Source organism: Tiliqua scincoides, chromosome 2 (genome assembly GCF_035046505.1).
Source record: "Tiliqua scincoides isolate rTilSci1 chromosome 2, rTilSci1.hap2, whole genome shotgun sequence".
Taxonomy (NCBI): Eukaryota; Metazoa; Chordata; class Lepidosauria; order Squamata; family Scincidae; genus Tiliqua; species Tiliqua scincoides.
Window position 1 is genome coordinate 64,132,759 of NC_089822.1, and position 15,632 is coordinate 64,148,390.

Below are 15,632 nucleotides of genomic sequence, written 5' to 3' on the forward strand. Positions count from 1 at the left end.
AACATAGCATTCTGCGTTCTTAGTCCATAATACAGCAATTTTCCACCTTTTTCATCTCATGGCACACTGAAAAGGTGCTAATATTGTCAAGGTACACCATCAGTTTTTGTAACAGTTGACAAGGCACACCATACTGCCAGCTGGGACTCACATCCCCCCAGTGGCCCTACTAATGACCCTCCCCCAAAATTTCATGGCACATTTGCAGACCATTTGTGGCACACCAATGTGTCATGGCACACTGGTTGAAAATGGCTGCCATAATGTATGAAGCAGTCAGGTACCTACCTGTTCATCTGTTTCTAGTAAGGGCTTTGTTCCTGTTTTGCCATTTTAATTCGACATAATTTGTCCATATTCAAATAAGGAAACATTTCATAGGGCAGAACTATTCATTTGGGTCAATGCATCATGTGAATGTGTCTGTATTTTTAAGGTTAATATTCAGGTGCCAACAGCTGGACAACCAGAGGTCATGCAGCATGACTTGACAAAACAAGGAAATGAACCTCAAGAAAAACACCAGATCTCAGATAGTTCTTTGAAATTAGAAGCACTGAAGTCAACTCCCATCATAAAAAATGTAGCAGAACTAGATTATCACAGAGCCAAAGGTAAGCCTCTTAGCAACAAAGGTGGCCAACTACTTCTGATCTTGCCACTAGGAGTATTGAAACTATATTTCATGAGACATATTTGCATTAATTTGTATTTGTTTTCTCATATATTGATAGCCACTCCTCAAAATATTACTGAAACCAAATTACATGCCTTGAGGACTGTCCTAGCCCTTCACTTGTCCCAGTGTCTGAACACAATCAACTGGAACTGTGTGTCTGGTGATAAGTCTTTAAGAGGGTAGTGGTTTCTGTGACAAATGAACAGAAGACCTCATTTCTTGGCAATATCCGGTTTCTCTTAACTTAAATTAACTAAATATATTCAACACAAACGTACAAATTAATCCTTTCAAGTTTATTGAAAATTATTGAATTGTGTTTTCTTGTAATTTTATAATTGTGTGTGCAAGGAACTGACAGCGCTGTTGCCATCCACAAAGAGGACTCTAGGGAAGAGGAAGAGGAACTTCCTGTTGATCAGTACCATGCACAAATACCGGCTAAACCCAGCACAGATCCTAAGGAACTGCCTCCAGAACCAGGAATTGAACATAATCCATATGAAATTAGAAATGTAGTTGGAAAAATTGCTGCAGAAAGGCAGACTGACAAGCCTGTAGTCCATCCTGAAGCAAAAGCAGACGATGAAGAAATTGAACGAGAGCAACTCTTAAATGATGATCAACAAGATGACCAGGAAACCAGTAAGGCTGGTTAGTACATCTGCTGAACCCAGGTTGTGATATTTGGGAGTTATGAAAACAATGACATCACTTCCATCGGCTCCTGACAGATTGTCATTCTAAAACTTGGGTCCCAGTGCTAAAATGTTTGAGGACTGCTGTTCTACACGGTTTCATTTCAAAGTGCAGAGTGTTTTTTAATCATTTATTAAATATGACACTTCCCTCATCTGTAATCTGAAGTGGAACAGTTCAGAATACTACTACAAGTTACCATTGTAGCACCAAAGAGACAAACCCCACAGCAGTGGGAGGCTTGGCTCGAAGGGCAGAGCTCCAGTGTGCACTTTTTGTGTGCTTGAAAAGGCCCTCCTGTCTGCCCTGCGCCTCTTACCGCTGTTTGTTGCATCGAATGTGGCCTCCCCATCTGGTAGTACCTGGGAATGGCATCATTGCCAGTTGCTTCTGGTGGTATTTTCAATCAGTGGCCCATGCAAAGTGGTACAGCAGGGGACAAATGTTGAGGAACACTGATCTAGACCATAAGCATGGAGAGTGAAAATGCTGCTTGTTTTCAGCGATGGCATGCAAGGCTAAACCATTTCCTGCACTTAAATGTATTCCTAACTTCCAAATAGTAGGTTAACTTGCCTTGCAAAAAATACTCCTTTGTCTTTAAGCAACCTCAGATCAAAATAGTATAATTTCTCAAAGCACTAACTCCCTCATATGAGTTTATCCTGTTCTGTATGCATTACTGAACATTTAATGTGGAGTAAAATGCTGAAACTGAACAGAACAATGCAAATTCTGTATTCAGTTCATATTATAGATGCATAATTGCCTTGCTATCTGGACAGAGGCATCTTTTAAAATGGTGTCCTTCATATTTAGCAGGAGGAGAGCAACTGTTCCTCTTCATTCTAGGCATCTTATCCAGTGGCTGTTGCTAGTGTCTCTTCTGTATTTGTTTTTTTTAAGATTGTGAGCCCTTTGGGGACAGGGAACCATTTGATCTATTTTACTATGTTAACTGCTTTGGGAACTACTCCTGTTGAAAAGCAGTATACAAGTATTTAATAACAGTGGTTTTGTTTGGACTTGTATTTGCAGGAGAATTTGGAGTCAAGAATCAGGAAAACAAAGGAGTGGACTACAATTTAGATGCAAATGAGGCAGAGTCTGAAACAGATAAACAAGCTGCTCTTGTTGACCGTCAAAATAACTTTAATGGTAAGTCTTCCTGTTGTCTTTCCTGAAGTTTCGGCATTGTTCTGATAATGCACCTTCAAGGGTGTTGTGCATAGTGATCAGAGTTCTGATCAGTCCAATGATTCCATAAATTTCTTAAAATGTTGAGATCAGTAGGCAGGTAGCCACCTGACATGATTGGGAGGCACATTTGTACCAGCCAGGGAGTAAGCAGCAAGGAGGCTTGCACTATCCCATCACCGCTGTAGTTGGCGCCCCGACCGCTGGTGGAAGAACAGGTAACCACTGAGTGGCACTGGGGCATGGGAAGCAGAACCAACTAAGCCCCCTGCCGAATCCTATCCCCCCTCCTGGGCTTCAAAGCCTGACACGGGGCTTCTTGCAGCAGTGCAGCTCTGAGAAGCCCCACTGAGCAGGCTGGGTTGTTACTTGGGGTAAGGGGACAAATCACTCTGAGGAGTCCTCCAGCCTGCTTGCATCCAGCATAGAATGCAGCAGCTGCTGTTTGGTGCTGGTGCTTCTATGCTGGATAGAATTGGGCTCAGAGTCTTGATTTGGCTGAATGGACAAACTGTTACCTGATATATTTCACAGAGAAAACCATTTACATGCAAGAAATTCATCATAATTGAAAATACGTGGATACAATTCATAGACAGGCGTAACATTGTTCATGTTAATCTTACTATGATGTTGAATCATTCCACTTTCAATACCTTTAGGATTTTACTTTTTCTTCCAGTCCAGAAACTTGAAGGTCCTATTATACAAAACCACTTATTTAAACTTGGTGAGGAGTATCAACAGAAAATGAAAAAGGAAGTGAATTTATGATTATTGCAAAAGGAAGAAACCAGCCCATTTCCTCAAGGTTTGAAAGATCACTGTTAGAATTTATTTAAATCACTTGTCTGATTTTTGTTATTGTTGTTAAAGTTGGTGTTACACACATGAACTGTGCCATGATAGAATTTCAAGAGGAAGAAGCACTCTGCAATCGGTATGTGCTCTTCAGATACCTAGTCTGATTTTCCTTCTCAAATTATAAAAAAAATCCTAAATGCAAGTTGTCTTGCCACCAAATCTGGAATTGTTACTATAAATATAGCTTTAAAGACACTGTTATTGTCCTCATCCTGTAAAGCAGGGTAGAATTTTTGGAATGGTTATTCAGTGTATTTGTTAGTTCTTTATAATATAAATGAACAGAGAATGCATTTTGCACAATTTTTTTTCCATTGCTATTTCCTCCAGCAGGAATATATCTAGAGTGTTCTAAGTGTGTGTTCCTATGGATGCTTACTTAGTTCTAAGTAAGCACCCATAGGCTTGTTTTTTTTACATTTATCTTTCAAATTGTACATTCTCTGCTTTGAAGAGCAGGGATGGGAAGAATGTTAACCCTATGCAACAAGTCCTTCTGGACTCCTGTAAAAGCAGATTTTAAACACTCTGAAATACTTATGTGTGAGAGTAGCTGATCATGTGTTTATGATCTTCATATAACTTGAATAGACAGGGGGAGGTGAATCTATACTCCACCCACAAGCCACAACTGAGTTTCCTTCTGCATATCAAACATGTTCTGGTTTAAAGTAAAAAGCTGCAGTACTCCTATTAGAAACAGCATGGTGCTAAAGTGATACCAGTAGCAAGGCACAGGACAATTGTTAGTGATTTTGTCTTTGACTTCAGTCTTCACCCAAATGTGTCCTAGCAGCCAAGTATAACAGGGCCATGAAAAGTGTGCTGCAAGTTTGTTGCTCCAGAGAGAACTATTTCACCTATTACTGTAATATTGTTAACTGACTGTAAATACTTATTTCTGTACATCAGATATAATACTGGCTTGATTTTGATTACCTTAATAAAGCTAAGTCAAGTGTTTGTGAAAGGAAAAACTGAGCAGTGAATTAATTTTGGCAACCTGGTTGACTGTGCTAGCTCCAGTAAAATGTGCTTTGAACACAAGTTTGTACACTTTTGACTTCCATACCACAGGATCAATGATTAATTTAGAAATCTGTTTGTCCACATAGAGGACAGGAGACAGACATGAGAACTGTGAGCTGGTGCAGTACCAGGACTAATGGACTAAGCTGCACATCAGAACTTCCTTGGGTAGAGTCTCATTCTCCTATGAACTCCATCCACTCCCTCTCACCCTCACCTTTCCAGCTGCAACACTGCTACTTACCTTACGGCACTGTTAAGATGTAGTTAAGGAAATACACATGAAGTGCTTTGCTTATGCAAAGCTTATGCAAAGCACTATGTAAATAACAAGATGGCTTCAAATAACCATCACTGTCAACAAGATTTGGGCTAACAGTGTTTGGAACAGTGGGTAGAATATAACAGTTAAAAAAAGAGTAGTGGGGAACATTGCCATTAGTTTACTGTTCCCAACAGCAACAAAAACACTGAGTCCCTCAACCAAAAAAGATGGTTGAAAAGTGTTTTCAGGTGAACCCAAGTACACCACCCCCAAAATGCTATGTGCTTGCCTCAGGGCATGCCCTTTCTGTAAAAGTCTGATGGGGGGAGTCTGCTCTTTACAATGTATACAGTGGGAGGGGGGCATGTTCCAGTAGTTCTGGTGGGAGTCAGCTTTCACCTTCACAGAACAGGTAGTCAAGTGTACATACAACATAGACCATGTAGTGGCCCTGGTCCACTCCCAAAGCACTAAACACTGGTGAGAGTTAGCTGATTTATCACAAAGAGAGCTACTCTGTTTGCAAAGTAAGTGCAAGACCCACTTTGAGATTGGGATCCATGCTTTACTACCAAAAACATGTTGGATTGTATTCTAACTCTGTGGGACCATGTCCCTTACATGTTCTTACATTGTTAGGAAAAACATTGTGGGTACAGAAGAAACTCTTTACCAGTGCAGCACACCTTTCATAAGCAGAAAGAGCTTCAGACAACACCATAATGCAGGACTCTGTGCAAAAATACAACTCATTCTTAAAACATGGGACAAGGATTTAAGAATTAATGCAAGAAATCCAGTGTTACTGGATTTCTAATGTTCAAAATTTCTCATTTTCCCCTCAACCCTATCTTCTTGCTTTACAACTTGATTAAGACTGCATCCAGTGCATGCTTAGGGGTAAGCCATATTGGATACCATAGGATTCATTTCTGAGTAAACAGGGACAAGTAGACAAATCCTGAATTTCTATTCCTTGAAATTGTACAGAAGTCCAATTTAAATGTCAGTTATGTTTAGGGTCTAATTTGTTCCTATTTAAGCTGTCAAACTCATTCTTGAAAGCCTTCTGGACAAGCCACATGGTTTTTTAAAAAAAAGTTGCATAGTTAACTGTTAATGACACCAATAGCAGTGGTCATACAGGTGTGCCCCATATCCACAGGGGATCCTTTCCAAAGCATACTTTTCTTCACTCAAAAAAGCCCTCCTGTTCCCCCCCAGCCTCTTACTGATGTTTGTTGCATCACATCTGGCAGCCCAACCCAGAATTAACTGACAAAGATGTCATCGCCAGTTACCTCTGGTGGTACTTCAAGTAGGGGACCATGTAAAATGGTACAGCGGAGGACAAATCTTGAGAAACTTTGGTTAAGTTAAAGGAAGAAAATACCCCTGCTGCTGTTGAGAGATTAAAAACAAGATTAACTGGGTCCCGTTAGGGAGAAGGGCGGGATAAAAATAAAGTTTTATTATTATTAACAAAGACAATGGCCATGCTGGGAGGGGGCTAATCAGATAGGGGAAGTCCCTGTGTGCCCCTTACCTTTGTTTTTGCATCAAGGCACTGGCAGCTCCAGTCTTTCTTCCTGCAACTTGCTTAAACAGAAGATTGGACTTGCAGGCAATCAGACGCCTGCATGTGAAGTCTTCTGTAACTTGCTTAAACAGAAGAAAGACCAAAGCTGCCAGTGCCACAATGCAAAAACAAAGGTAAGGGGTGCACAAGGAGTCCTATCTGCAGATTAGCCCCACCTGCTCTCCCCCATGCACCCCTTATCTTTGTCTTTGCATCTTGGCACTGGCAGCTCATCTTTCTTTCTGTAATGTGCTTGAACAGAAAACTCCAGGTGCAAGCTATTGCCTATGCTTGCAAGCTATTGGCAGACTAATTGCCTACAAGTCCAGTCTTCTGCCTAAGCAAGTTAAAGGAAGAACACATCTGTGCAGCGGTCAGGAGTTTCAAAAACAAAAGTAAGGGCCATGCAAGGCAGGGTTCCTGTATCTGTGGCATATGGATATGGCATCCTTCGGTTTAGGGCACACCTGTACCTTTGGAACATTTTCTTCCTTTTGTCCCCCTTGGAACATTTTTATCGCATTTGTAAAATACTTCAACACATATGTTAAGAACCTCCTCCTCCTAAAATGTGTGTTATGCCATAACCAAATATTAAAACAATGTGCAAAACATTTACCTAATAGAAAATGACCACAGTATAGTCCTATCATTTGAGGAAAAAATGCCTGTTTACTGCAGGCTTTTAAATGAATGCGGAGAAGTGCAGTGCAGCAATGTACAAAATTTGGCAAAAGAGAATCTCAAACCAGTGCAAAGTCTTTAATTCTTGGACTAAGCACAGATGGAGCCCTTTAATGACCACCATCTCAGGAACCAAGTCAAAAGCAGCAACAACCACACCAAAAACGTGGAGCTTTTCAAGTCTGTGTGCCATCTTCATTGATAGAGCCCATCAGGAAACGGCAGGAAATTGGCCACCCCATCCAATTTTGCACATTTTTTTTCATTCTAATTACAAACCCTCTGTTTAGCAAGGCTGAAAAAAGGTTCTCTCCCATTATTTGTAAGCTAAGCAAATCTGACAGAAGAGTATGTTAAAAACATGCAGCACCACCAAAGCTTTGCAGGGTGTTCTTTCTTTAGAACAGAAGCCTGCTTTTTCTTACCTAATGTGTATCAAAATGTAGCAGCTCCCTTATTGCATTGTACTTGCAGAGTGATGACGAGTGGTATGAAATGCTTACAAATGTTCGAACACCATTCATAAAAATGATTTATGGATAAATTTGTTATAAAATCAAACATAACAATGCTTCAATAATGTAGTAGATAAAATCAGCTCCAGCAGCAGAACATTACACACACCACTTTAAAACAGCAGTTGTCATTCAGGGTGTGTAAGGAAGTTACTCCAGTACAACAGTACTTTTGTTGGAGAGTGCAGTCTCCCTTCTGAGCACAGTATAAAAAGAGCCAACTCAAGGCAGCTCTGTTACACAAGTTGCAGTTCATTTGTTCTCCTAATATCTGGGTTTTCAAACAAGCTTCACTACTGGGAAGTACCTATGAGGGGAGAAGTCAAATTCTGGAGGAACCTAGAAGAGAATAGGTAAGATAGAGAATAGGTAAGATAACTATGATTCCTTAATAAACATTATCTAAATAGGTATAAATATATGAAGAGGGTGAAGAAAAACCTTAGACAAACTGCAACCAGGTGAAAAAATCTCTATAAATCAGAAGCAAGACCTCTACCAAGACACAGAGCTGCTTGTGAAAAGATAAGAGATGCTACTCTGCTTTGGTAGAGATGCTACTTTCCAATCTTGGCAGAACTGCACAAAAATAAACTAGTCTAAGTGCTTTTTAACATTGCATTTACTTCATTACCAATGAAGATAGTCTCTGTATACAGAGAAAGGGCACTTGTGGTGCAAAGTGAGATATTTTACCATAACTATATGGATAAGTAAACAGAATGGAAATTGTAAAGCCACGTGAGTCTACAATATGCAAGACACAGCAGGACAAAAGTTTACTGTGTCCCACACACAGAAGGAAAAAGGTTTAACTCAAGTTTTCACATGAGATGGCAAGATATTAGTTGTTTGATTTTTCTCTGTAAACCGCTTTGTGAACTTTTAGTTGAAAAGCGGTATATAAATACTGTTAATAATAATAATATTAAATTCAATAGAAATTTCTTTTGCATGAACATGTTTAAGATTACATTGTTGAAGTGTAGACTGACACCTTCAATTTTTACTGAAACAATATACCAACTCTGTTAAACAGAGTAAAACAAATACACCAATTAGTTATGGCCCTTTAATATATCTGTACTATACCTACTAGACATCAATACTATGGTTTTCAAAGCAATAATTTAAATTTAGCTGGGATTGGCTTACTTTAGAATCCTTTTTGTGACCTCCTGCCAGCAACTTCATGACCACAATATTGGGTTTAGCAACTTTAAGAATGCGGTTCACCTAAACAGAAATATTCCAATTTCACAAAATTTGCAGATAGGAAAAAAAAAAAGTTTACACCAATGAATACTTCACTGTGGCCCTTGCATGAAGTCATTTATAAACATGCCAAGTGTTTACATAAGCACCAACATTATACTTCCAAGACATTATTACAGTATAAGGACAAAGTCATACTGATACAGTGATTATAAATTTACAGTATTTTTATCCCACACCTAAAGGGCCCAACAAGGCTGCCAAGGACCCTGCAAGGCAGGGTTTTTGATACTGAATGCAGTGTACAATCAGGTTTATGCAGGAAAAAGCAATCTTTCAGGTAGCCAAGCCCCAAGCAACATAGGGCTTTACAAGGTACTAACCAGAATCTTGTATTGGGTCTTGAAATACAGACAACCAGCAAAGTTGACAAAGCACTGAACTAACACAATCACGCCTAGGGTACTCTTCCTCAACCTCCCCACCCAAGAGCTCTGGCTGTCACATTTTGTACCAGGTGAGGCTTTGGGGCAATTTTGAGGCTTTGGGGCTCAAGGTGAGCCCCATGTGGTGTGCATGACAGTAGTCCAGCTGTGATGTAATAGGGCATAGATAACTGAGGCCAGATCTGCCTTCTTCAGGGAAGGGCATAGCTGGCACACTACCTGAAGTTTGGTGAATGCACTCCTGGGAGCCTGGGGTTTCACAGAGTCAATGGAAATACAGAAGCACTTCCAAGTGGTAGGCCTAATCTTTTGGGGAAGTGTAATCCCAGCCACAAAAGGCTAAAAACCCAACCTGAGTCAGCTTTCCTACGACCATCCTAGGTCTTGCCTGGGCTAAGTTTCAGTTTATTAATCCACACTCAGTACTTCCTGGCAGACAAGCACCAACAAAGAACATCTACAGTTTCTCTTGTACCAGATGGAAGCAGAGCTCAAGGATCTGGTATCATAAGCATGCTGATGATACTCAGAGGGTTCAAATCAATATTAAACCATTTAAGGGACAAGATGAAACCTTACAGGACAATGACCAAGAGACTGAACAGCAGTCTCATTCGACCATCTTCTGAAACGTACCTGACAAGCAACAATCCTACACTACTGAAATCAACAGAGTTTAGGCATGCATAACTGATTGTGGACAACAGCTTTAAAAATGGGTTGTATATGAAAAATACACCTTTTCACAATGGACAAGGCTTTGCCTCGACCAAATCCCATCCCACTGGGATGGGATTGTGATGGTAGCCAGCAAGCCACTGCTATATAACCAATTGCCTTACTGCAGATAATCAGCTGGTTGGCAACTGCAGGTAAAAGAAACAGCCAACCATTTAGGATGGCTAGGCTCAGAGAAAATCTTGAAGGCCAAGTGGAAACAGTCCACATACAAAGATTAGGTAATCTCAGAGATAAAATTAATAGCAAAACCAACAGAATCTAGACAAATGCAATTTTCATCTGTCAATCTAGCAATGGCAATAAAACAGCAAATTCCTGCTGAAGGTGGTCATCAGTTCAGTGAAATCCTCCTGCAAACAGGGAAGTACAGTACAGAATTGTTTGTCAGCTAGGCCAAAACAGCACCTGCCACAGGAAAACCACTTGGAAAATTGGAAGACAGAGAAGGAGTGAGTACTTTGCCAGTTCATCAAAGCAAGTCCTCTGACAGAGCATTAGCAGACTCAGAAGAGAGAACAGAAATCTGTTTCACCATGAACAGTCAAACAGCCCATCTCTTTGTGATTCAAGTGTTTCGGGCTTGGCAATGCATCAGGTGTCAATAAGGACTGATAGTGGTAGGGCTAGGCATAATCTCATGTACCCCACCTTCCTCCACAATTATCCTTTGCCAAGACAACAAATTCTGCTATCACAGTTTTACAGATTAGAACTGAAACCACTACTGTGTTTAAGGACCCAACCTTATTGGACATTAGTGTTAGTGCCTAACTCCAGCACTGGTGCTAGGTGCCATAAACCACACTTATGGAACTGTGGGAGGAGGGAAGGCCGGTGCTGGGCCCAGCACTAGGAGGACAGGACGCTGCCACATGGCTGCTGGAGGTAAAAAAAGACCACTGGGCAGTGGTGTGGCCTTTGGGGGGGGCAACTGGCATGGGAGGGGGCTGAAAAGCTTGACATGGAGGTTCTTAAGTCTGCAACAGCAAATCAGCTGGCACAGACTTGAGAAGCCCCACTGCGGGACCTCCACCTTACTTGTGAGAAAGGGATGAATGTCCCCTTTCTCCCAAGAGACCTCCAGCAGCTTCCCGGTGCCTGAAGGATACAGTGGTTGACATTTTGGTGCCGCTGTTCCTTTGGGCACCAGAAAACTTGAATTGGGATTTAAGTCACAACTCATGCAAGTGCCAGCAGATTACTCTCACTATTCCACATACGTTTAGAAAATTCTCACCTCATGGTCGGGGTTAGGAATATTCTCCAGAATCATTTTAGCTTGCTGGAAGTGTTTGCTAGCAGCCATGTAGAGATCAGAGGACTGAGGAGGGGGGCTGTATTTGTTTAGGTCAGACATTTCCTAAATAAGAAAAATGAAGTAAGTATCTTAAAATAGAAGTTCCCCCTCCCCCCCAAAAGGGAGAAAGTACCTACAGTGGTTTCTAGTTCTGTTTCAAATACTGCAACTTTAGAATTAGACTACATGTTTCAGCAGCATAAATTAGGAAGCCTGAGGCAAATTATTTGTAAGAACTTCATTCTCACATAACTCTATAGCTAAATCAGTGAAAATCCTTTGTTTACAAAGATAAGAAGGTACCCTGCTTTGCAGCTCCAATGAAATGTAAAGACATCTTCCAAGCTCTCTTTTATTCACTTCTAGCCTCATGCCACATTCTCTAAGATAGGCACACAGACAAACAGAACATCTGGTACATATCTTGGCTGTTGGGCACAGAGAGCAATGAATAGACTGTTGTTTCCCTCCATTCCAAGGGAGTGAAACACATCCCATTAGAAGAGGTGTTTGAAAACGGTGTTACGTTACTCCAAAGCAAGCCCATTATGTTCAGTGAGACTCAGGCTGTAAAGCTATCTTACTCACTGGAAACCCTTCCCATTAATAAAAACTGTCCATCAGTGAAGGCACCATTTAGTCCATTAAAACAAATACTTTCATGCAATACATAAACCTTTAAATAATAATAGCATGGTTCACCTTGAACTGCAAATAGTGTACTGGTGGTGGTGTGATGACACTGTTGAATGGGGCAAACCTGTGCTCGTACCGAACTTGTTCACTATCAAGCTCGAACTTTGGTTTTCTTACTTTGCCATCCATGTCAAAAGCAATCATAGTCTTCAGGAAAAGGAAAGAAACCAGTGTGAATGAGCAATGTGTTTTTCACAATATACTAGCAACAGAAGTCCTGATACACAGACAAAAATGACAGATTAAAAGTAAATAAAGCCAACATGTAGTGAACACTTCATGTGTCTGCATTTTATTTGTCCGTCACTACTCTCAGCGGCAATGTGACCTACATATCTTTAATAGTGGGTCAAACTGATTACAACATTCTGGCAATTCACAGGCCACATCCATCACACAGGATTAGGGATGAACAGAATGCTCATGCAAGGGATCTCTCCTGCCCCCTCCACCATCAGCTGTCCAAGCCACCCCAAAGATGCTCCTGAAGGTTGAGGTACCCTTTTCCCAAGCACTTGTTTTACAACAGTCCATTATATATCACCTTGTACATCCCAGCACACATGTTTTGATAGGCTTGACTCATGGTGATCTCTCTGCTCAGAGGACGAGCTGCAAATTTCATGCATAAAAATACTTTACCATGAAGTTATTAATGCCATTTTCACCGATATCAAGAAACATTGTAAGTTAACAAATAAGACAGATTTTGCATTCCCCAAGTCTCTCTTGCAAGTAACACTGACACTTCTAGTTGATCATAAAATGTTCAGTATTGGGAGCTCTCCTCCGCACAGAACCAATTTGCAGCGAGTGCAAGGCACATTACCATGCTGAGGAACAGGATTTGTATGAAGATTTCCCCAGGGTGCAGATGAAAATTTTATCCATATAAAAAGGTTGATTTTTATGTAGTACCAAATTGCAATAATCTAGCATATACTAGCACACACAAAAAAAAAACACACACACCAATGCACTATTTACAAGCACAAACTGAACTGGGGTAATAGTTAAAACTAGGAATTGTATAGCAAGATAAGACCAGAGTAGTTGCTGAATGGAAAAGTGTGATGAGTGAAAAGAAAAACAGACTGCCAAATCAGGGAAACAATGTAAAGAATTAAGATTACATTCAGTTTGGCAACAACAAGTTTTTAATATGCAACAAGTTTTTAATATGCAAAGTTTATCATATGCAACAATCCTCTTGGTCTCCAATTTAAAATGTTCAATGAATGTATGTTTAGGCTCAGACAGCAGGTTTATAAATTATTAAGGTAACTGCATTTACATACCTATAGTACAAATACCTAATTTTAGATGGCTGCACGAAACTGAGCATCGTAATACAACCATTAAGTTCAGATGTGCCAACAGAAGACTCCAGGTCAGACAAAATCAGCTTCAAGATATTTGAAAAGCATCTATACCTTTTTTCTTTTTCTTTGTTTTTTTATTACTCCGACCTTTCTGCTGCTCTTCTATTATTCTTTCTTCAGCCATTTGAGAGCTATCAGCACGACTGAGAGTTGACATTAGCCAAGCATAGAGAAACTCTGAGAGATACCTAGAATTGAAAGAGAACTACCTTTAGGAACATCTTCCACAGACCTCAGAACACACTCCAGAGGTGACTGGAGAGTACCTCTGGTCACCTCTGGAGGATCCAGGGGGGCCAACCCAGCAGGTTAGAGACCTGCGGATAGTGAAATCCGTAGGTCTTGAATCCGCATATACAGCTGTCCCACTGTATATACAGCTGTCCATCTAATACACATGTACAATGCAGGCACATGACTACTTTACAACACGATTCTGGAAAGAACTCCCTGCTTTTAAGCAACTTAACCCTCTTACCAATATATGTAATAATATTCATGCATACTGTACAGCTCCAATTCAAATCCACTCAGAAGATACTGTATCATGATGCGAAGGTTGTGGTAGAGGACCCATGTGCCCAAGCATGCCAAATGTTGTCTTTGAGGTTCTTGTTTCAGTAGCATACTGTGAAGTGCTGCATCCACTTTCTCTGCCTAACAGGAACAAAGCAGAGTTCCCAATGCAAATAACCATATCTGCACATTTAGACAAATCTGTCACATTTTCATATAACAGGAAGATTAATGAAAAGATCCAGAAGAGAACGTCATGATTCAACTATTTTAATTTAGCCTGAAATTACACATTGTTATCAAGGTAGGCATTCTGTTTCTCAGAAGGTCCATATCCCAAAATATTATTTCTTAGATATATTAATAACATTGGTGATCTAGAGATTTGAATTAAAATCTTTCCTCCTTCTAATCCTGTGTTATATATGAACATGCCTTATAATTCTATCAGCATCTTTAACTAATAAAACAAGTCACTAGAAATCTGCAAAACAATTTTGTCAATAAACACAGCATAACAATCATGAGAACTCCAGGGAGCTTATTTCCAAATTTAGATTGCCTGGAAAACATGCCAAGCTGCTTCCCAAATAATCGGGAAATTGTTTCTGAAATAAGCCGAACTATCTAATGTGAGCTCACCCATTACAAAACACCATACGTGTTAACTGTTAGAAACCCCAATTCAGATTTCAAGTCTGACTACAGCTTAAACATTTGTAACCTAGCAGCCCCACTGGATCAGGCCATAGGCCCATCTAGTCCAGCTTCCTGTATCTCACAGCGGCCCACCAAATGCCCCAGGGAGCACACCAGATAACAAGAGACCTCATCCTGGTGCCCTCCCTTGCATCTGGCATTCTGACATAACCCATTTCTAAAATCAGGAGGTTACGCATACACATCATGGCTTGTACCCCGTAATGGCTTGTACCCCGTAAGCAGTTCTCAGGACATTAATGGCTTGTAAGCAGTTCTCAGGACATTAAAAATGTGTGCAATATTCTCTGTCTGCCCAGTAATTTACCTCATCCTGCAGAGTGGCAAATTCTTCAAGAATATGACCAAGTTTATCTCTCTGACGAGCCCTATTATGACCATGAATCTGAATCAAACTACAGAATGGCTGGAAAAAAAAGGATTGTTGATCATTTTTTACACTTCCAACATTTTAACTTTTATAATCCAGATTTTTATTAGCTCTTCAAACCTATCTTAAGTAAACAGAAGTAGGCTGGCACTGTGCTGTGAATATCAATGATAGTCTTGAATCTTACAGAGACTGAAAATCTGATCAAGCAGCAGAGCGCGCAATACCTGAGCACAAACACATTCAGCTTGGTACTGAAACAAGCATTTTCAATATGATGTCATTTCTTTTCAAAGATGGAGCTTTGAATGCTGTTATATCTAAGAACTGGACACAAACTTTCTTATTCCCTTGTGTTCAGTTCTTATTCACTTATTCAGGATACAGCACCTCTAGCAAAGTAAAAGCTTGCCATTAGTGCTTTTAAGCTAGAAATGTTGAGACACCATCTTCTATTTAGAGTGCTTTCCAATTTATATTTTGTGAAAGAACAAGTTCCTTAGTGGTAATTATACTTCTTTGAATGATCATCTGGGCAGCAGGTCAAGTTCTGCACAAAAGTAGAGTCGAGCCAACCTCAGACGCTCCTAGAGCTTTGTCAAGCAGTTTGCCTCTACAATCTAGTGGGGAGATTGTGCCTGATTGTGTATCTCAAGCACTAGTAGAATGCCCAATTCTTTGGTTCTTTTGAGGACTGTATCCTGACACAAGTTGTCCTACTGAACAGGAGCTCCAACT

General features: G+C 40.4%; 2 protein-coding genes across 6 annotated transcripts in view; one reads left to right on the forward strand and one right to left on the reverse strand.

Moving 5' to 3' along the window:
• The window catches only part of GOLM1 (golgi membrane protein 1), a 29,809-nt gene extending 25,401 nt beyond the window's left edge, over positions 1 to 4,408 (forward strand). For 2 of the 3 annotated variants that reach the window (XM_066617757.1, XM_066617758.1), the window contains exons 7-10: positions 437 to 614; positions 1,031 to 1,333; positions 2,417 to 2,536; positions 3,258 to 4,408. In XM_066617757.1, the coding sequence (XP_066473854.1) occupies positions 437 to 614; positions 1,031 to 1,333; positions 2,417 to 2,536; positions 3,258 to 3,349 (693 nt within the window). In that variant the 3' untranslated portion in view covers positions 3,350 to 4,408. The remainder of the gene's footprint in view (positions 1 to 436; positions 615 to 1,030; positions 1,334 to 2,416; positions 2,537 to 3,257) is intronic. The other variant, XM_066617759.1, reaches the window with a different exon arrangement.
• Positions 4,409 to 7,061: 2,653 nt separating this feature from the next.
• NAA35 (N-alpha-acetyltransferase 35, NatC auxiliary subunit) overlaps positions 7,062 to 15,632 on the reverse strand; it is a 34,623-nt gene continuing 26,052 nt past the window's right edge. For all 3 annotated transcript variants that reach the window (XM_066616619.1, XM_066616618.1, XM_066616620.1), the window contains exons 16-23: positions 14,832 to 14,930; positions 13,767 to 13,945; positions 13,340 to 13,476; positions 12,451 to 12,518; positions 11,913 to 12,053; positions 11,151 to 11,273; positions 8,667 to 8,747; positions 7,062 to 7,850 (exon numbers count right to left, since the gene is read on the reverse strand). In XM_066616619.1, coding sequence (XP_066472716.1) covers positions 7,791 to 7,850; positions 8,667 to 8,747; positions 11,151 to 11,273; positions 11,913 to 12,053; positions 12,451 to 12,518; positions 13,340 to 13,476; positions 13,767 to 13,945; positions 14,832 to 14,930 — 888 coding nt within the window. In that variant the 3' untranslated portion in view covers positions 7,062 to 7,790. The remainder of the gene's footprint in view (positions 7,851 to 8,666; positions 8,748 to 11,150; positions 11,274 to 11,912; positions 12,054 to 12,450; positions 12,519 to 13,339; positions 13,477 to 13,766; positions 13,946 to 14,831; positions 14,931 to 15,632) is intronic.